A 21,782-nucleotide genomic window follows, 5' to 3' on the forward strand; every position below is an offset into this window, starting at 1 on the left:
CTCTCTCTCTCTCTCTCTCTCTCTCTCTCGGTTTTAGGAAGAAGGCAAGTTATTTCCCCAAAACATTGTCAAATAAACTGCATATATTTGTCCATGTAGTTGCCAGGAGTCAAAGCTGATTCAAAGTGAAATATACATAATTTACCAATGATATGGTTCTGCCTAGTTTCCAGTTATTTATTTAAATGTTTCTACGTTGCTTCTCCATAAAATAATGAAAATTAGTACAAATCCAGAGGAATAATAGAAAGGCAAAAGAAAAAATTACAAACAATTGTAAATAAAAAGCTAACGTTACACAATATAACCCTACCCCTCCTCCCCACAAGTAAAAGGTTACAAAACAACACAATGGAAAGAAGGATCTATAGTACATTTAAATTGATCATAGGAAAAGGCCATTAATGGAATGATTAACATAATCTAATGCAGGAAATCATCCAACTTAAATAAATATTTATAAATAACAGTTTTCATTATATGTTTATTTCCTGTTTCTTTTCTTATTTTTCTATGTCCTCTTCAAATGTTGAATTTAAAAGGGGGGAATGGATAAGACAAAGGATTTAAAAAAAAAACGATTGGCAATCTGAGGATTTACATCTAGACCTAAAACAAGTCAGTCATGGATTTTTATTAGATTGAAATGTGTGATGTGCAAAGAGGAAATCACCAGGATTTAGGAAAGAAAATTGAACGGAAACCATGCCATCCATTACTTTTCATTTGAAAAAAAAATGTAGTATACATTTGAAAAGCTATTTAAAATAAATGTATTTTTTAAAGAAAGTTCCATAATTTTAGTGCTTGGTCATGATTAAATTAAAACCCATACTATGGAAAATTGTGTTGAAATGCAGATAAAGTTAAATTGTGTTGAAAAAAATACATACCTCCGGTCCTTCCGACGTGCCCTAAAAAGTTGGCTTTTCCAGCAAGCCGGCCTGGCCTGTTAATTTTATTTAATTTTTAAAATGTGAGTGTTATATAAATTGGATTTCTTTTTTGGACTGTTTCTAATTTCCTTTTAACTTTTGTACTATGTGTTTTTTAATGCTGTACGCCGCCCTGAGTCCTTGGGAGAAGGGCGGAATATAAATCTAATAAATCCAATCCAATCCAACTAGTGTTGCTTGAATTTAAAGGGTACTATAAGATTAATTTTGTAGTTCATGTGGAAAGTACATTTGTAATTTGTACAACAATTGAAAAGTTTTCAGATTTTAAACCCTTCTCAGTGTAGGCAAAATAGAAAAATATATGAATTCATTTGGCACTTTCATTAATGAGATTTAAAATGATTCAGGCATTCATAGCTAGAACAAGAAAAGAAAAAGTAAACAGAAAAATTGTCTTGGTTTGGAGAATTCTAATTTTTAAAACATTGCAAAGTTCTTGGATGCTCAGAGCTCTGTGACAATGAGTATAAATATTTCTTTGGGTTTGGATAGTGATGAATGAAAGTAATATAATGTTGTAGATAGAACCCACATTTTAGGAAAACAAATGAGTTAAAGGAAAGCAATAGAGTGTATTGACTGTCTTTTAAAGTAATTTGAAGAGCAATAAGCTACCCATCAGAAAGGCAAGAGATATCAAAAGATTAGTTCTTTTTTTGAAGAACTAAATCAGGATCAGATCAGTTCTTAAAATAATCTACAGTGTTTGTTATATAATCATATTCATCATTGTTAACTTCTGTTCAGAAATTAATCCAACTTCAAATAGGTACAAGACTAATTTCTAAAGAAGTGTAAGATAATCTTAATAAACATCCGTGGAAAACATGATTAGCAGTGATAATACCAGTGGACATCTAGTTTACCCCATCCATATTTTTCATTTCTGGAAGGGAATGAAAATATAATATTATGTCTCTTTTTAAAACCTAACGTGTTACCTGGCTCACCCACCATGTATGCAATGCACTTTCCATCTACTTTAGGGACTGCTTCCATTTTTTTAATTTTTGTTCTACCAACAGTTAACCAGGAAAATAAACAGGAAAGACACTATGAAATAAAACTGAAAATTTAAAGAATGGAAAGATAATGCAGAAAATAATAATGGTTGGAAACATAACTCTTGTAATGGTGCTTCCAAAAGGAAGAAAACTTTAAACAATGAATAAAGGCAAATATGCATGTCCCAAGATAATGTTGCAAGATCCAATCTGGATCAGTACTTAGGAGCTGAGGACTTGGTAGCACAAGAAAAAAAACAGCCAATCACCAGCCATCAGCACACCAATCAACTAATAGGAAGGCACCACATAAATATGATATATAGAATAACCCAAAGCACACATTCCTGTAGAGATAAGTTCCCTAAGGATGCGCTCCAACATGAATCCAAAAGCTCAAAAGACTACATCTCTGGTCCCAGCGACTGACCTAGATTGGGTCTTGCAACTTTAAACCATGTGTATTTTGCTAAATTCTACTCCATGATTTGTGTAGTAGATGCTTCCCTCCCTCCCCTACCCCAACACTAGTCAACAGATATTCAACATAAAATATAATGAAGGCAAAGTTTAACCATCCATGAACAAATATTAATACTGAAATAGGCAACTTATTAAAATATTAAAAACTACAAGAGTTCAATATTCTAATTACAAAGATATGAATATTAAGTTGCATTAAGAACTATAAGTTTTCCTTGTCATTTTTTCTGACATTCAGCTAATCCCCAGAGCCCCAAACTGGGTCAAGCTGCAATCAAAAAAATGAAAGAAACCTTCAGTGAAAGAGCTTTGATGTAGGCAGACACAGATTTTGTGCTTCTCATTCTGTCTTGCTCCATCTCTTGTCAATTTCTTTGTTAGCTGTTTTCTCCCAAATGATGAGTTTAATCCCTGGCAGACCATTAAATGTCTACATACAAACAGTATTCCTACTTTCTTTTTCCCAGCTGACTTCTTTTAGTCTATTTTCACCTTCCTTTACCTTACCTTTATTTCGATTTTTATACCGCCCCCTCTCCCCAAAGGGACTCTGAATAGAACACAATTCCATTTCCCTTCCTATTGTTTGCCCTGTATGTTAAATAAGGTAATTCATGCTACTTGCCCTTCTGCCTGCTTTTAAATCTATAATTGTGTACAAAACACAGTCAGATGCCTTCTAGAGCTGGATTACCTATAAAAGTGTGTTGGCTTCATAGTATATAAATACTGTCAGGTACATAACTTTCCCTCTAAGAATTGCTATGTCATTTGATCAAAGAGAAAATGCTTCAGAAATATTGCAAAGGAAAAGAGTTTTTTAAGAAACATTATAAAATGCATATTCTAATATTATAAGTGATAAGGAAACCAAAAAATATGTGTCTGTCTGCATGTCTGTGAATGTCCCGTCTTTCATCTGCAGCTTTGCCATCTTCCTGCATCACAATTAAATCCCAACAAAAGCCTTTTCTTAGATCGTCACTTTGTTTTGCAGTAGTTATGGTACTGTTCCTACTAAGGAGGAATTCTGCCTTTGAGAAATTGGAGAATGATTCTTTCTTCTAGAAAACGTGAAAGAAATTATCCATCCAATTTCTCAGCACATAAATAGCATAGAGAATTTCAAGAGTCTATTTGTTCCTAGCTTTAATATATAATTTATTTCTTCTATTGCCTGTCAGTCCAGTTTCACACGAGTATAACAAATGGTGTACTGTACAGTGCTTGACACCATCATTCAGCATTTCACAGAAGTAGACTTCTTGTCCACATTGCTGCTACGGCATGCCCAGAGGGAATCAACCTGATCTCTAAAGGATTCTCCCTGAGCATCAAGAGCTTACTCTCGCCAAATCTATGACTATAAATCCGTACCTAAATTCCGTTTTGGGAGATGAGGGAGGAGAGGTCAAGGCAGGCCCCTGACTTGGGAGGTCCCACAGAACTTGATACTTTTGTCCCTCCTCTTTAAGATCTAAATGAAGACATTGGTAAGACCATTTATGAACAGGTATCATCAGTACACTGACCTCTCAAAGCAAACTGTTAAATTCTTATCCCAGGATGATGCTGAGGTCTGGGTGGGTGGAAACAGGCTTAAATTCAGTACTGACATGACAAAATGGCTGAGTGTTTCTGACTTTTCTAGTGCCATGGGTTTTGAGTTCTGAATGAGGTTGCAATCCACAAGATATAATTGGTTTGCAGTTTAGAGATCCTTGAAGAGCAGTTAGCAGCTATGGCCAGGAGAGCATTTATTCAGATTCATCTGGTGGGGCCTGAGAGTCCATCTTCATAGTTATTCATACCTTAGTTACGTCATGTCTGTCTTCCCTGTGTGTATTTTTTTCACATTAAATGCAATTACTATTCTGATATAATGCCCCATATAGATATAAATATCCCGTTGATATACCCTTCTTTCAGGAAGACAATTAGAAGTTTTATTGATACATCCCTTGCTTTATCAGTGTAATATAATTACTTCTACGCATATGTAGAAATGGGCACTTTTGAGAAATGGCTTTCTCAAATATTGATCCAGACGAAATCCCTTGGAACACAAAGGAATGCATAGTTGGTGAATCACAAATAAAACCCCTAAAAGCAACAGCTTTCCATGGCACACTGCTCAGGGTGGATCTAAGGCATTGGCCACAAGCATTCAAAATCTATGTCTATATCAAAGGGCAATGTTAAATGCCTCGGTCTTGTTCTCACTGATGCAAAAGGTGAAAGGAGACCCAGGAAACCTGAGCCTGAAGGACTATTTGTCATAAGACCCCAAGAACAGGATGATGGATAAGCTGCCCCTGATTGAAGAGAAGCAAGCAAGGCCCAGTCACCATGGCAACGATGCTGGTGTTTCTCAAAGCCTGGGCTGGCTGCTTACTTTTTACCTGCCAGTCTTCCTCTTCCCTCCGATGTCACTCTCCCTCTGCAGGAGACAAGCTGTGACATTTACACTCCCACTAATAAGCTGGCTGCATGATGGGCAGGCTCCTTGGGAAGGCATCTGTCACAAAGCACAGATGGCAGAGTTCTGCTGCTCCGCAACAGGCTTTTGATTCTCTTGGGCATTATTGTGTGGGATTGGTGCCTTTCCTTGTGCACTGTTGTTATTAATGCTATTAAATCAGGGGTTGGGATTGAACCAGCAAGTAAGGCCTTATAGAGTCAGGAAGGCAAAGTGCTAGGTCCTCACTTGCGACCGGCCTCACGCCTCTTCAATAACTACGAATCTAACACAAAGCAAGCCACAGCAGGCAGGAATTACTTCCTTGCCTCTGCCGTGTGTGCTTGTGACCCTGGTGCCAATTTCCAACGAGGAAAGACTGGTGACAGCAAGAAAATCAGCAGTCTCCAAAGAATCGTGTTGCAATTAGAAATTACATCCTTCTATCAGAGAAAATGTGAGAGCCGAAAAGCTACAGGAAGCATCAGAAGTACTTTTCCAAAATAAATCTACATTGTGACATTATCTCTTTGTATCTGGCTCAATATCTTTCTCCAGGCAAGGTTCAACCAGCCTTGGGAAACTTATTTTGCGTGCTATCCCTCCCCTGTTTTGTGGAATATTGCGAGATTGGGAATTAACAGGCACATGCTCTCTAAAAATGATTCTTGTTCAAGTCTGAATCTTTCTGCAGTTTAAATTAAGATTGACTTAGTCTATTTAAATACAACATATATCAACATTTTGTGATAATATTTCACTGACACCACACAATCCCATTTAAAGGGTTACAACACTTCTATTCAACTAAACCTCTCAGCCCTTAAAAACCAAAAAAAAACCCTTGAAATTTGAATGAAATGTAAACACAACTGATCTTGAAAGTCTCATTCATTCTTCACATTTTCCCTTGTCTATGTGCATCCGTGTGTGCATGTTTAATGTAAATATAAAATGGATGCTAATCTAATCCTTGAAAGTAGGTTTATTTTAAAATTATTAAAGTTTTTAACAAACAGTAAAAACTAACACTAAAAAATAGAAAAAGGAGAAAATTCTATTCTATAACAATTAAAATAGCAGCATTTTCCCACAAGAAGGTTTCTTAATCATTAATTTCAATATCTTATTTCAAAATTATTGCACCCTTAGTCCATTTGTAAGTTTCCAAAATCAACTTTCCAATCACTCTCTTTTGGCTTACTCAGGGGAAAACATGATTTTTTAACTCCTGAAATTTGCATCTAAAACTTCTCTTGCTAAGGATTCAAGGAAACTCACCCAGTTTCTTTGCTGGAAATTTGCTGTTATGAAGATTCTTAATTTCTGAAAAGCAATTAACAGTGCAATGCAGTAGCTAGGTTAATAGCTCAAAACATAGTTTACTGAAGCCACCTATTGTGAGCTTGTTTTGTACTGGAGTTGCTTACTTCTTTCTCAAAGTTATAAAGTTCTGATGAAAGTTGGTTAAACATGAATATAACTAGAAAGAATAATGATAATATAAACATTGTAAACTAGGCATAAGTCACTTTTTACCAGAAATATAAATATATGAAAGATCTCAGCACTGTGTTGCTGAGAATTCAGAAATACCTGCATTTCTCTGAAAAACATGCACATATGTGAAATCCTTCTGTGCTAGTTTTTAACTCTGAAAGCTCCTTATAGGAATGTTTCTGTGACTTCAAAATTTTATAACATGGTATTTTGTCTGCTCAAGCACTTTTTCTTAGATTTTCAGGTTAATCCCCAACAAAACAATCTCTCTTTTATGCATATAATAACAAGAAGAGAACCAGTTTATGAAGTTTTATTATGGAAAAAAAAGATGTTTAAAATAAGCTTCTAATAAAAGTGTTTAATTGATGATTAACAATTCCCATTATTAATAAAACATTGAGTTTTAAAATGCACCATAACATACAAAATCATTTCTCTATTAAAGGCAGAGGCAATGAAGGCAGAGCCTCTTAGTGTCACAGTAATAGAATATTGAACAAAAGGCAAGGAACATGTTAGGATTAAAACAAGCAGTTTTGATCTGTTGCTTAGCAACAGAAATTGCGGGGGAAATAGTCAAAGAAGAGAAGAAGAGGCATTTCCAAGAGAGAGAATTATTTTAGGAGAGGGAAAGTGGAAACTAATCAATATTAGCTCAGAGTAGCTATCTTTTTATCAATAATTGAAGCAACATATGTTAGTTTCCTCCAATCTTAGTGCCCATATATGGGAGTGCAATTCTCATCATCTTCGGGTAATCTGAATGGTCACAGTTCAGCATGATTGGGGAACAATGCCTTGGCAAAAGGTGATCAAGCAGTTAAGGGTGATAATTCCAGATGTCTTAGACATAATCATTTCCAAAGGTTGCAAATGCACTGAAACCTTTAATCAGCTTTGTGTGTTTGGTGGGGTAGGCCTTTGTGTGTTTGGTGGGGTAAAAACCTAAGGAAATTGAGATGTCTTATGTGTTTTTAAAAGTGGTGAACTCCCCAGTGTTATCAGGTTAAGCATTCATTTTGTGTTTGCCAAGATAAAGTATAACTTCATTCCTTCCTCCCCATCCCTTCTTCCTTTTCCTTTCTCTTGTAGGACAAAACAAGCGCTCTGAGTCTCAGCAACGTGGCCGGGGTTTTCTACATCCTCATCGGTGGTCTTGGACTAGCCATGCTGGTTGCCTTAATCGAGTTTTGTTACAAGTCCAGAAGTGAATCAAAACGGATGAAGGTGGCAACACATTCACAGGCCTTTCACACCTTTAGGATACCAGCCAGCCTCCTAATATGCTTTTAGAAATGGATCCAACCGGGATGGTGATTAGGATAGAAAGTCAATATTTTAGGGACAGCGCTAACTTTTATCTGACTGATCTGTTTAGTGTTCAGCTGAGTGAGGCAGTTTACTGAAAATGACATGTGGCCAGGATTGTCAAATAGCTGGAGAGTAATATTTTTAATTTGACAGTCATCTTTACTTCAACAGGTCCTCATCAATCACAACAGTTAGTAAATTGCCTCACATTTTTTTAGTAAAATGGAAGATATCATGGCTAATTGGGCTAATTAGAAAACATTTTCAGAGTCCATCCTTGGTTAATTAAGAACAGAGTTTGATATCTAGAGAGAGAAAACCGCTTTATTCCAGCTTGGTACCTTTTAGGTTGCGATTGTCTACACTGATTAGAAATAACTTTTGGGGGTTCCAAGAAGATTCTGTCCCAATGCCAATTTTCAAATGCCAGAGAATAAACTGGAGACTATTTGTTTGCAAAGCATGCAGCTGGTCAATACAATACTATATTTTCCTATGGTACAACTTGCTTTTAGTTGCTCCATGATACTGAGAATGCCCAAAGAAGAGTCTGCTCAGGAAAAATTCACAAATTTCAGTTATGTGTTTTTTGCTGATATGTATAGCTCAGGTAGATAATCTTAAGAAGCCTTATCCTTCTTATGCAACTGTGAGGCAGTTACATACCTAAACTTGCTCAGGCTACTCTTAACACTGTCATATGAAGCATACCAGAGGTGGGTTGCTCCCAGTTCGGCCCAGATTGGGAGAACCAGTAGTGGTGGTTGTGGGAGGCTCCACCCACCCACCCAGATGCTTCTGTGCATGTATAGAAATGTTGCTTGCAAGCAAGCAAGCACAAGAATTTGTAACCCACCTCTGAAGCATAGATAATCTTGACTTGAGTACCTCAAAACCAGCCAATTATAGTAGCTGTATACCTAATTACAACACTTTTTGCAAAAAGCTTGGAGATTTTATTTATTTATTAAATTTAATTTAATTTAATTTAATTTAATGCTTCTAGACCGCCCCCTCTCCCGAAAGGGACTCGGGGCGGTGTACAGTTCATACAAAATATATCAGATACAATAAAATTAAGTATGTACAGTTGACAGTTGACATGGAGGAGGTAAGAATGACATTAAAAGAACTGTACAAAGCAGATTAAAATAAGTTCAAACCCCTAAAAACAAATACAGTGAATTAAAAAACCCCTAAAATAACCAGATATAGTGCGTTTGCCAGGAGGGACAGTTGAATTATGCCAGGCCTGCTAATCGGAACAGGTGGGTCTTCAGTTTTTGCCGGAAGGAGCGGAGGTCAGAAGTAGTTCTAATGTCGGGGGGGAGGTCATTCCAGAGGGTTGGGCCCATCACAGAGAAGGCCCTACTCCTCGGTGTCGCCCGCCGGCATTGTCCAGTGGATGGCACCAGGAGAAGTCCCTCCCTGTGTGAGCGTATTGGCCGCAGGGATGTATGTGGGAGGATGCGATCCCGCAAGTAACTAGGTCCCGTGCCATGGAGCGCTTTAAAGATGGTAATCAGCACCTTGAAACGCACCCGGAAAACCACAGGTAGCCAATGCAGCTCGCGCAGGAGAGGTGTTACGTGGGAGTACCTCGTACTCCCCATCACAGCCCGCGCGGCTGCATTCTGAACTAACTGCAGTCTCCGGGCGCGTCCCAAGGGCAGCCCCATGTAGAGAGCGTTGCAGTAATCCAGGCGGGACGTCACCAGCGCATGAGTGACCGTGCGTAGGGCATCCCGGTCCAGTAGGGGGCGCAATTGGCGCACCAGGCGAACCTGGTGGAACGCCCCCCTTGCCACGGCCGCCACATGGTCATCCATTGACAGCCGGGCATCAAGGAGGACGCCCAAATTGCGCGCCCGTTCCACAGGGGGCAACTGCTCGCCCCCTATGGCCAGCGATGGAATCAGCTGGCTGAATCGAGGTGCCGGTAGCCACAGCCACTCAGTCTTGGAGGGGTTGAGTTTAAGTCTGTTGTCCTCCATCCAGACCCCGACGGCCTCCAAACACCGGGACATTACTTCGACAGCCTCGTTGGGGTGGTTTGGAGTTGAAATATACAGCTGAGTATCATCAGCGTAGAGGTGATACTCAACCCCAAAACCACGGATGATCTCACCCAGCGGCTTTACATATGTGTTGAACAGGAGAGGCGAGAGGACCGACCCCTGTGGCACCCCACAAGTGAGTGGCCTCGGGGTCGACCTCTGTCCCCCTGTCAACACACATTGCCTCCGGTCGGAGAGGTAGGAGCCGAACCACCGCAAAACGGTACCTCCGACTCCCATCCCCTCCAACCGGCGCAATAGGATACCATGGTCGATGGTATCAAAAGCCGCCGAGAGGTCTAATAGGACCAGGATAGAGGAGCAACCTCTATCTCTGGCCCTCCAGAGATCATCAACCAACGCGACCAAGGCTGTCTCTGTGCTGTGCCCAGGTCGGAAGCCGGACTGGCGTGAGTCTAGATACTCGGATTCGTCAAGGTGTCGTGGAAACTGCTGGGCCACCACATTCTCAACAACCTTCGCTAGAAACGGAAGGTTGGAGACTGGACGATAGTTAGCTAGCTCCATTGGGTCGAGTGAGGGCCTCTTAAGTAAGGGCCTCACCACCGCCTCTTTCAAGGCGGTTGGTAAGGATCCCTCACCCAATGAGGCATTCACCAGGCCCAGAAGCCAGCCTCGTGTCACCTCCCAAGATGCCAGTACCAACCAGGAGGGACACGGGTCCATTAAACATGTGGTGGGTCGCAGCCGTCCACGCAACCTATCTAAATCCTCGGGGGCAACAGAATCAAACTCCTCCCAGGATGGTCTCACAAGACTCGCTGTTGGCGGCTCGTCTGGTCCACTGAGTGGGGCCCATCCGCTCCGGATCTGAGCGACTTTGTCCTGCAGATATTCCCCAAATTCCTCTGCTCTGCCCTGTAAAGGTGCCCCCTGCGTCCCCTGTGACAAGAGGGAGCGGGTCACCCTAAACAGGGCAGCAGGGCGGTTATCCGCGGACGCAATAAGGGTGGCACAATATCTACGTTTGGCCGCCCTTAATGCCACCAGGTAGGTCCGCAAGTAGGATCTTACCTGTGTTCGATCAGATTCGGAGCGTGAGGACCTCCACCTGCTCTCTAGACGTCTCCTGTGACGCTTCATCACCCTCAGCTCCTCGGTATACCAAGGAGCCCGGGTGGGTCGCTGCCGCAGGAGAGGTCGCAAAGGCGCAATCCGGTCCAAGGCCCCAGCCGCCGCCCTATTCCTCCAAATGTATATGCTGCCCATTTTACTGTCCAAGGCATAGCTTTATTTTAGATGTAATATTAATTCCTTTTCCTATGTAGAAAAAACGTCTTACTTGGCAGAATCATAAAAATGTGTTGTTCATTTATATTTGTAAGGAGCATCAGGAGCAGTACAGCTTTTGCCCTCTTTCAGTTCAGATGTCTAGGAAATAATGGAATATTTAATCTGTGCCTTGCTTGTAACTAATTTTAGTAAATTCATGTTAGATTGGGTAATGGATAGGCACACACAGGCTTAACGGTAACAACAGCTCTTTATTATAACACAACAAGTAAGAACAATGCAGCGAAGGTTGATTCTGACAGCAGCCCTTTTATAGGGAGCTGTCAGACCCTTCGACCAATAGGAACAAACCTCTGTTCCCGCGGGAACAGAGGACCTTGGTGGAAACCACTGTAGTTGGTATGAGTATCTAACACCTCTCCGCTCTTAGAGGAAACAATCCTACTGGTAACATAGTCACGCAGGTAGGCGGGCTTTTGGGTAGCTCTGCCTGACCTGTGCAATTCAGTAGGAGGGGTTTCCTTGGACAGGACCTGTTTGCTCTGCAGCTCCGCTTGGTGGAAGCTCCTGGAACCTTTCACAGGCTGCAGCTGGAGCTTCTGGAGCCGGTTTGCTCGGAGTTCGCTGTGGGCCTGCAACAAAACCAGATAGGTTTCCCGGTACCCTCAGGCTTGAGCTGACTGTGGAAGGAGTGAGTGTTTGCTCCACTTGGGTAGGACTTTGGCTAACTCGTGCAGGAGTTACCTCTGGTTGTCTGAGATTGGAGTTGGAGAGGTGGCCACAGAGTTGGTCAATATGCCTTCTCCAATTCCTACCGTCCTCGAACTCTAGGAGGTAAGAGCAAGGGCCAGTGATGCCTATCACTGTGGCAGAAATCCACAGAGTTCCCCCAGCGTAGTTGTGGGTGTATACCGAATCCCCTACGCGAATTGTCCGAATCTTGCTTCTGGAGTCTGGGGGCGATGAGGCAGAATAATTGGGGTGTAGCCGGTCTAAGTGGGACCTTAGCTGGCGACCCATGAGAAGCTGAGAGGGGCTTCTCCCAGTAGTGGCACTGGGTGTGATGTGCTGAATTAGTAGGTAATGGTCAACCCATGTTTGCCAATCTCCCGGGCCCATCCTAGAGAGGGCCACTTTTGCAGATCTCACCATTCTCTCCACCTGACCATTGGAGGCCGGATGGAATGGCGCAACCAGGGCATGCCTGATTCCCTGAGCTGCTAGGAAGGTCTCAAATTGCATGGGCATGAATTGGAGCCCATTGTCAGAGACCCAGAGGTTGGGCAGGCCGTGCATGGAGAAAAGTCTCCATAGCACCTTGATGACTGTTTCTGCCGTTGTGGAGGTCATCAAGACTACCTCTAACCACTTTGAGTAAGTGTCCACAACTACTAAGAATGTCTGGCCATGAACTGGGCCAGCAAAGTCAATGTGCACCCTAGACCATGGTGCTTGAAGTCACTCCCACTCCTTAGCGGGCGCCTCTGGGGGAGCTGGTCTGGACTCCTGGCACAGTGTGCAGGTAGCCACCCATTCTTCAATCTCCCTGTCCATGTTAGGCCACAACACATAATTTCTAGCAAAAGTTTATAGTTTAGTTATAGTTTATTTAATTTATAGACCGCCACCTCTCCCCGTAGGGACTCAGGGCGGTGTACAGACCATTCTGAAGTACAGACTTCACCCTGACAATTCCAGGATGCTCTACATGTAAAGCCTCTAATACTGCAATGTGCAGTTTGGGTGGAACAACAACTCGGTCCCCCCACAGTAGACAGCCATTTGCCACTGATAATTCATTGCGTTTAGCAAAATAGATTTTAAAATCAGCCCCAACAGGCCCCTTGGGCCACCCCCTCCACACCCAGTTCAAAACTTGTTTGATGGTGGAGGCCTTTGCAGAGTGACGAACAACGTCAGTGGATGAGACAGGCCCAGTCTCCAGGCAGTCTATGAGGAGGACTGACATCTCAGGGGTAGGGTCAGCAAGATGTTCAGGCAGCAGGCAGGAGCTGAGAGTGTCGGCATGCCCCAAAGTGGAGCCAGGTCAGTGGATAAGGCGGTAGGAGTAGGCAGCCAGGAAAATAGTTCATCTGGTCATGCGGGGTGATAACGACACTGGAGTAGGATGGTCCCCAACCAGTAGACCCAACAACAGCTTGTGGTCTGTAATCAGTTCGAAGTCCCATCCGTAAATGTACTTGTGGAACCTTTTTACTCCTGCCACAGCAGCCAAAGCCTCACGGTCCAACTGGCTGCAGTTCTGTTCTGCGGAGGATAGGGTCCTGGAGTAAAAGGAAATAGGAGCTTCAGTTCCATTGGCCATACAGTGGCTGAGGACACCGCCAACACTGAATGGTGAAGCGTCACAGGTCAGCACTACCGGCAGGGTCTGGCTGTACTGGACGAGGAACAGATCTGCCAACAGGAGTCGTTTTACTGTGGCAAACGCGCCAGCCTCGGCTTTTCCCCAGGACCATTTCGCATTTTTGGCCAGTAGACGATGTAGGGGCTCAGCAATGGTGGCTTTCTGTTTAAGAAAGGCACTGTAGAAATTAAGGAGCCCAAGGAACGCCTGCAGCTCAGTTTGATTGTGAAGTGTGGGGGCATCCTGAATGTCTTTTATTTTTTGTATGGTTGGGTGAATCCCAGAGCCGTCGATTAGGTACCCTAGGAATTCAACCCTTGGCACATTAATTTGGCATTTCTCCTTTTTGAGACGGAGACCCTTGTCTCTAATTTTAGCCAAAACTGCTCGCACTCATTTTAAAAGTTGCGCCTCATTTGCAGCCGATACCAAGATGTCGTTGAAATAGAGGACAACTCCTGGAATCCCCTGCAAAAGCCATTCCATGACGCTTTGGAACAGTCCAGAGGCGATACTAACGCCAAATTGCAGGCGGTGACATTTGAATGCACCCCTATGTGTCACAATGGTTTGGGCCTCCACTGTAGCACCATCTACAGGCAATTGTTGGTATCCCTGTGCCATGTCCAATTTAGCAGAAAAATTGGGGCCTAATGAATGGAGGAGGGGCTGTACAATGGGTATAGGGTAGGCGCTTTGTTGTAGTGCTTTATTGATTGTGCATTTGTAGTCGGCGCAGATGCGGACTGACCCATCAGATTTGACAGGTATCACTATAGGGGTCTCCCAGCATGCATGATCGACCAGCTCTAGGATTCCCTCACCTATGAGCTTGTCAATTTCCCTGTCAATTTTGGGGTGGAGTACAAAAGGCACTCTCCTGGGTTTTAGCCTTATTGAAGCTATGTTGGGGTCCAAATTAAATGAAATTGGGGTCCCTATATGCTTACCAAAACTGGTGCCGAAGATGTCCTCGAACTCCTTAAAGATGGCCTCAGCACCATCGTCTTTCAAGGCGTTGATACCGGTCACCTCTAGGCCCATGGCTTGGAACCAATCTAGCCCTATGAGGCTCTGCAGGTTGCCACTGAGCACTGTCACTGGGAGTTTCCCACTGAATTGTTTGAAGTTCACCTGGAAGGTGCCCTGGCCCACAATAATCACATAGGCGGATGTCAGGGGTGCGAAGGTGCTGCTTCTTGAGGCTAGGGATAGACTGTTTCAGAGTAGCCCACAGTATGACGGTCAGTGATGACCCGGTGTCAATCTCCATCTCACATGGAGAGTCCTCGATGAGGACTGCGACCTTCAGCTTTTTTGGCCATCTGGTGCGGAGTTGTCCGAGCGATGTGTGGTGGGTGACTCTGTCGTTGCCCTCCGAGCGCCATGGTGGCTTCTTCTAGGCCCTTTGGCTGGGCCTCGGTTGGCGGCTTGGTGCGCCTCTAAGCTACCAGGCAATGTCAGGGAATTCGCTCTAGCACACCTTTGCGATGTGCCCCTTTCGCTCACAGCGCTGGCAGGTTGCGTCGCAGAAATGGCAAGCTGATCTGACATGGTCTCCTCTGCAGCTCGCGCAAGGTGGGAGACGCTGTTTGAAAGAGCGCGCCAGCTGGGCACGGCTACTGCTCATGCGGCAACTGTCATCTTCTTCTTCAGAACTCTCGGGCTCTTTGCCCTTGCGATGAATGCATGTGGTTTTCCACGCTTCTTGGGGCGCGCTTTTGCGCTGCAAGGTTTCAATCGATTTGACGCCTGATTCTGATGCTCTGGCTTCATCCAAGGTGATTTGCAGAGTGAGGTTTGATTTTGCAAGCAACCTCCTCTGCAAATTAATGTCCTGAACGCTACAAATTATGCGGTCCAGAATCAGCTCGTCTTAGTCTCTGAATTCACAGTACGTTGCGGCTTTACGGAGTGCGGCATCATATTCATTAATCAACTTGCCCTCCTTTTGGTTCCTGATATTGAATTCATGCCGGCGAACGTGCTTGGATGGCTTAGCCGCGTAATGAGTCCTAAGTGTCTGCTGGAGCACAGACCAGGCAACTGATTGGAGTGGTGTTGGCTCAGAGAGGTCTTTTGCTGTCTCGAACACTTCCCGGCCACAGTACCCGAGGAACATTTTCTTCTTGCGGCCTTCAGAAAGGCTCATGAGGTCGTTTGCCTCAAGGAAGCAGTCAAATCGTAGCATATACGAATCCCAGTGCTCGGTGACTGGGTCATACGGAGTCAGTGGGGCGTGCATGGCCATTTTCCATACAGAGAGCATTTTTTGAGTGTTCTGCTCAAAAATGGCTGCTCAAATGGCGGCCCGTGCTGAGCTCCGGGCTGGATGCACTTCCTGGATTCTTCACTCTTTTCGGTTTGCCTAGTTGCCTTCCAATCCCACCTTCGTCACCAGTGTTAGATTGGGTACACACAGGCTTAACGGTAACAACAGCTCTTTATTATAACACAACAAGTAAGAACAATCCAGCGAAGGTTGAGTCTGACAGCAGCCCTTTTATAGAGAGCTGTCAGACCCTTCGGCCAATAGGAACAAACCTTGGTGGAAACCACGGTAGTTGGTATGAGTATCTAACCGTTCACTTCGGTTCTTAATATACATATTTTTACAGAATACCATGAAGGCACTTTTCTTTTAGTGCAGCTTTTCCTTTCTCCACTGAGTTTACAGAAATGAAGATCTTAATCATGAAATAAGACTTGTGCAAATCAATTTTGCAAATCTCTGGTAAACAGCAATAACCAACCTTCTTAACTGATATGCCACATATTTTCAGATGCCGTGTATCTATCTAGCTTGATGAGGAAAAGAACCCTAAATGACCATATCTGAGCCAAGCATTTTTCTGCGTAACTTAGGCATGGAATCTAATCCTCAATAAACAAACCCTGAATTCAACCTTTGAATTCAGGGTTTGTTCAATCAGATAACCTGTTCCTTGCACCATTTGTATTTAGTTTCTCAGCTTATCTTTAGCCATTCTTCTGCCAATAACCAGCCCTTTTCGTAACATCAATACATGCAAAACAGAAAGTTCTGAAAGTTTAATCTTTACATGATAATCAAAATGTCTTTGGAGATTCTGTCATCCAAATCATGGTTGTACCAAAAGTGCTTTTTCAAAAGAGACCTGGGCTTTCTTTCTTTTTGCTTGAAGATGTTATACTTCTCATCCAAGAAGCTTAAGAGCTGAAGAAGCTTCTTGGATGAGAAGCGAAATTATCTTCAAGCAAAAACAAAGAAAGTCCAGTTTCCTTTTGAAAAAAACACCTTTGGGAGAATAGTCAAAACTGATGACATATTTAAGATTCAGGAAGGCAGATGATATTAACAGTATTAAACAATTAACAAAGTAATTATTTGTTCATTAAGCGTGGAACCTGATATTATCCCATGATAACAAGAATTTGGAAAAATACATTTCCAGAAAAGAATTGGCAGGAGGGAGAGAACTTGATTCCCCACTCATGAATACCAATTCCTAACACTTCCTTCCAGTGTTGAAACCTGACCAAGAGAGAGAAATGAAAACCTATTGGGTTATTTGTTCATTTGTTTTTCCAGGCAAGAAATAGGAGGTGAGAAAATAATGAAATCCTATTATGCCCACTGACTTTTCATTTTAATAATAAAAAACAATACCTCCATATTAGTGTTATATAAAAATAAATAAATGGGAATCTAAATTTCCAATCAGGCTGGCAGTCATTTGAATTGACCAAAAGAAACTTTAAATATGATGCAGTTAATAATTAATTAATGTGATTTTTCATTCACTTTCCAGATGAACTATTTTCCCTTAATTTGTGACTTACAATAAGCTTTCACAACCTGCTGACATTGCTGGAAATAAATACGACTATTAGTAGCAGTCAGGAGTATTTCCTGGATGACATAAAAACTGTATTTTGGAAGTAAATGAATTCAATATAGAAGTTATAAAACTGTACTGGAAGAGGAATTGAAGAAATTGTTTATATTATTATTGTCCAGCCATTACCAAGGACAGGGGGGAGACCCCCCCCCCTTGTTTCTCTTAAAAAGGGTTTTTGTTTGATCCCACAGCAATCAATCAATGAAGCCATACGGACATCAACCCTCCCCAGAGCATCTGCAGCAGGAACCAGCAGTGGAGAAAATGGACGGGTGGTGAGCCACGATTTTCCCCAAACCATGCAGGAGATTCCATGCATGGGTCACAACTCTGGGATGGCCCTGGGAGCAACGGGATTATAATTGTCCCTTGATGGATCTTCTGGATGAGACCAGGGTCTCCCTTGCCCCAGCAAGGGGCCAAAAACAGACCATTCAAGAAGAGGGACAATGCAGTGGATCTTCTAGAAGAAAGCAGATCCATTTCCTTTGTTTTCTTTGTGTGTTTGTATGTGTCTGTTTATTTTGCAGTAAATCCACAGGCAGAAGAAAGTACAACCTGTACTGCAATAAGGAGAGGGCAACTGGACTGAACATAATTTGGAGATATCCCTGAGACACGGTTACAGAAACACTGAGGAAGACAGCGCCATTTTGTTTTTAACTTGGTTGTTAATAAGTTCTTAGTGTGTGCAATATATATTTTTATTACTAATTCCCGTGATGTCAAGGTAATATCAGCCCTGCCCTACTCAAAAGTTTTAAATCAGGTTTAGTTTGGGATGCAAACCATAAATGTCTACACTACTAACAGTGAAAGGAGGGAGGACAGTTGGAGCAACAAAATGTGTTAAAATTGTTGCAATGAGTCTGAGTAGGGGTATTGAAGGAGTTCACCATTTCCCCGTCAAATGGGAAAAGGGCTTCTAGGACAGTTGAAAGAAAAACCTGACTTGGAGAAAGAAATAGGAAGGTTTTTTTTTTTTTAAAAAAAATGAATTATGTTGCATATTCAAATTTGCAAGATCCCGAGTATGTAGAGTTTAGTGCCACCTATATTGGCACTAATTGCCAATAAATAACTGGTGTTCTTGGAATTTGCATTTAATAGGCTATCACTTGGACAGATTACCAGGCAACCACCTAAGGTGAGGGCTATTTCCTATACATGGGGAAAACCAGGAAAATGTGTGTTTTTGTGTGTGTGCGCGCGCGCACACACACGTTTGTATGCATGTGCATGTGTACACACAAGCACATTTCCTTGTCTGCCTTCTCAAAAATGAATAGGCAAATAACAGCCATTTTCTCATTCTTGCACTTCTGTAAATGTTCCTTCCTGTGGCGATTTTTGAGTAGAGAACCCTGCATTGCCAACTAATGTTAAATATTCAAACTATTTTGAATACATTCAGCTTTTTGGTCTTTCTGGAATATATCTAAAGAATATCCCATGGAGTAACTGAGCTGCGTATATTTACTATGACATGAGAATAAATCCAGATTTCATTGAATAATGCCAACAAAGAAATGCATTCACCTAGATTCAGCCTTCCTCAATATTTGCAGCTGGTTCCATTAAAAAAAAACCTCAACTAAAATCAGATTCAGGAATCAAATCTTGGCCAGCAACCGCATCTACAGAAAAGCCAACAGGTTGGTTTTCCAGCTCATCCATCTTCATGAATGAAAGTGGAACACTCAAAACATACCAGCTGGTACCTTGCTTCCTACTTTGTCTTTGATTCAAAACCCAAGCTTCCAATGAAATTCTGAAATTTGCAGAGATGTCCAAAGCACTAGAAAGTGGACTTGTATTTCTCCCAGTCATGTACATGCTAGCACACCCAATGAAATAAAAGCTCCAACATGAACATAAACTACTTCAGCAGAGCAAAACACTTTTCACTCACGAGAACTGTGTTAAAGAAGAGAATCTTCCACTTCATCCTTAGTCCAGAGGAGGCCCAGTCTTCTTACATTTCCCATCCTCATATATGCATTTGCTCATGACTGGATCATAACACCAGATTTTACAAGGGGCTAAACCTTTATCCAAGTGCCAGTGCAAACTCCACAGGGATTTGTAATATCTAAGACCTGCAGAAAACAATGTGCAAAACATAAGACTTGCATAGAATGGAGGAAAGATGGTCAAGGCTTCAACACAGGCTATAGACTAAAATGACTTCATGGTGGGGTTTGATATGACATGAGTTTGTTTTGTCTTTCACAAGTGTGACTAACAACTGGCTCTAAAACAAACATTCATATATCACATATGCTTATAAAGTGTAAGCAGCCACTGAAGTCTGATTTCCAGGAACTGATTTTACCATTCAACACTGTGTTGTTCCACCCACTTCCTCCATTCCTCTTAAGATGGCACTTTCATAAGCCTGGCAATATGGAAAATGCAGATCCCCTTATGAGGGCACAGCATGCCTAATAGCTATTTCTCTCTGTCAGTGCCACTGGAAAGCTTTTGTCTCCATCACTTCATCCAGCTATCTGTCAAGACTCAGATCTCAGCATCTGATATTAACTCTTCAAGGTCTTGTTCTTGGTGTATTATTATTGTTATTATTTTACGTCTGCTTTTGATTATATTTTGAGTTTAATTCTGTGTATGTATTTATGGTGCACCAAATTCACCTAACCGAACCTGCTTTTTTGTTAAGAGAGCTTTTGAGTGTCAAGGACAATCTGATATTTCTGGTAGTTTCAAGAACTTTGAAAAGTTCCTGCAACTATCATCCACCTTAAAACCTAATTTAAGAAGAGTGCAAGAATTTCTTTCTTTCTGGTCCAAAAAAAAAACAAAAAGCCCCATGAAATTTAAAGAAATGCAAAGTCTTTGAAGCAGAAAGTGTCAGTGGCATGCCTAACAATTGTACCAGCCAGTTAAATGAATCTGTGGAAGGACAAAGGCTGTGGTAATAGGACATGGATAATAGGACTCATCTTTAAAATGTTTTTTTGATGAATGAAAGGGTGGGAGGAAAGAAAGAGTGATGCTGAAGAAGTTGGGAAATGTTAACTTGTAATATGTATTTTTACTACACTTTTCTTAAATATAGAATAATGGGGATTGGGGAACCCTTAAAGACATTGACATTTTCTCAACAAGAATCCATATTTAACAGTTTTGGCTTTCATTAAATTTTTCTCTTTGGTACCTGGATATATATTTATTTTTTAGTTTAAGAGTTACATTTGTTTTCACTCACCATTGTCTTTTATTGATGTAAAAAACAAACTAAGAAAATATTGCCTGGGCTTTTTTATAATACGAACTCTTTCTCCATTTTTCTTCCCTAACCATGTTGTTTTGTCCCAAGACTGGATTAATGGAAGCAGAACAAAATATGTTGCAATTAGTGTTGGCAAATCTTTGCCAATGCAGAAACCAAATCACATGTGAATGTGTAAACCCTCTAAACTGTAAAAGAAAAAGTTCTCAATTCGCAAAATATTGTCTTCAATATTTAGAAAGTATCCTAAATAGTTAAATGGCTATGGAGATTCTCAGTCATCCGGGTCATGTCCCAACTGGACTTTCTGGCTTTTCTTTGAAACTGGTTCATTTCTCATCCAAGAAGCTTCTTCAACTTTGACTGGATGGTGGGGAAAGGAATGATTTATACTCTTGCAGACAGCTGACCAGACAAATGACCAGCTGTTTACAAGGAGTATAAATCCTTCCATTCCCCACCATCCAGTCAGAGCTGAAGAAGCTTCTTGGATGATAAGTGAAGCATCTTCAAAGAAAAACCAGAAAGTCCAATTGCCTCTTGAAAAAGCATCTTTGTGATATTCTAAATCAGGGGTGTCAAACTCATGACCCGCGGGCCAGTTGCGTCATGTGATCGCCCCGCCCAGTTTAGCGAAGGGTGAGAAAGTCTCAATATATCACGTGACACCGCAATGATGACACAAGTTTGACACCCCTGTTCTAAATAGTAGATACTGACCAAGTGATGCTACTTGAAACTCCAGGCTATAAAACTCAATCTGGTTTCATTTCATACTGAGTCTACCTTTTGAAAATAGTTTAGGAGCTGATAGTTCTACTAAATTGTTGCCAGCAACTGATTTGAAATGGACCGCCAAGGTAAAAACAAAAAAATTATATTCACTGGCCAGATTTTAAAAAGCTTTTTGACAGAGTTACAATGAAGCAAATCAAATTACATCTTTCAATAGAAAACAGACTCTTACAGCCGAATGGATGCAACTATAACCACTGTTGTCCATTCGTGAAGTTTATTATTGTTTCTGTAATTCCCAAACTTCTCAACTGGCAATACTGGTAGTTCTTGCATGTCAATCGGCTGTATGATGTTAGATCATGCTAAACTGGAGCCTTCTAAATATGTCTTGTGGTCATTGTGGCCTGAAGGTCTGGATGTTGGTTCCCGTTCATCTGGAAGGCTGTAGTTTCAGGAAGGCTATTCTAGCTGCATCACTAATTAAACTAGGGACATGTCAGTATATAACCAACA

At 41.8% G+C, this 21,782-nt stretch overlaps 1 protein-coding gene across 3 annotated transcripts in view; it reads left to right on the forward strand.

Moving 5' to 3' along the window:
- Positions 1-20,455, forward strand: part of GRIA1 (glutamate ionotropic receptor AMPA type subunit 1) — a 264,406-nt gene extending 243,951 nt beyond the window's left edge. For 2 of the 3 annotated variants that reach the window (XM_081934955.1, XM_081934954.1), the window contains exons 15-16: positions 7,500-7,634; positions 17,449-20,455. In XM_081934955.1, the coding sequence (XP_081791081.1) occupies positions 7,500-7,634; positions 17,449-17,640 (327 nt within the window). In that variant the 3' untranslated portion in view covers positions 17,641-20,455. The remainder of the gene's footprint in view (positions 1-7,499; positions 7,635-17,448) is intronic. The other variant, XM_081934956.1, reaches the window with a different exon arrangement.
- The last annotated feature ends 1,327 nt before the right edge of the window (positions 20,456-21,782 follow it).

The sequence above is a fragment of the Natrix helvetica genome (genome assembly GCF_964273705.1).
Source record: "Natrix helvetica genome assembly, chromosome: 1".
Lineage (NCBI taxonomy): Eukaryota > Metazoa > Chordata > Lepidosauria > Squamata > Natricidae > Natrix > Natrix helvetica.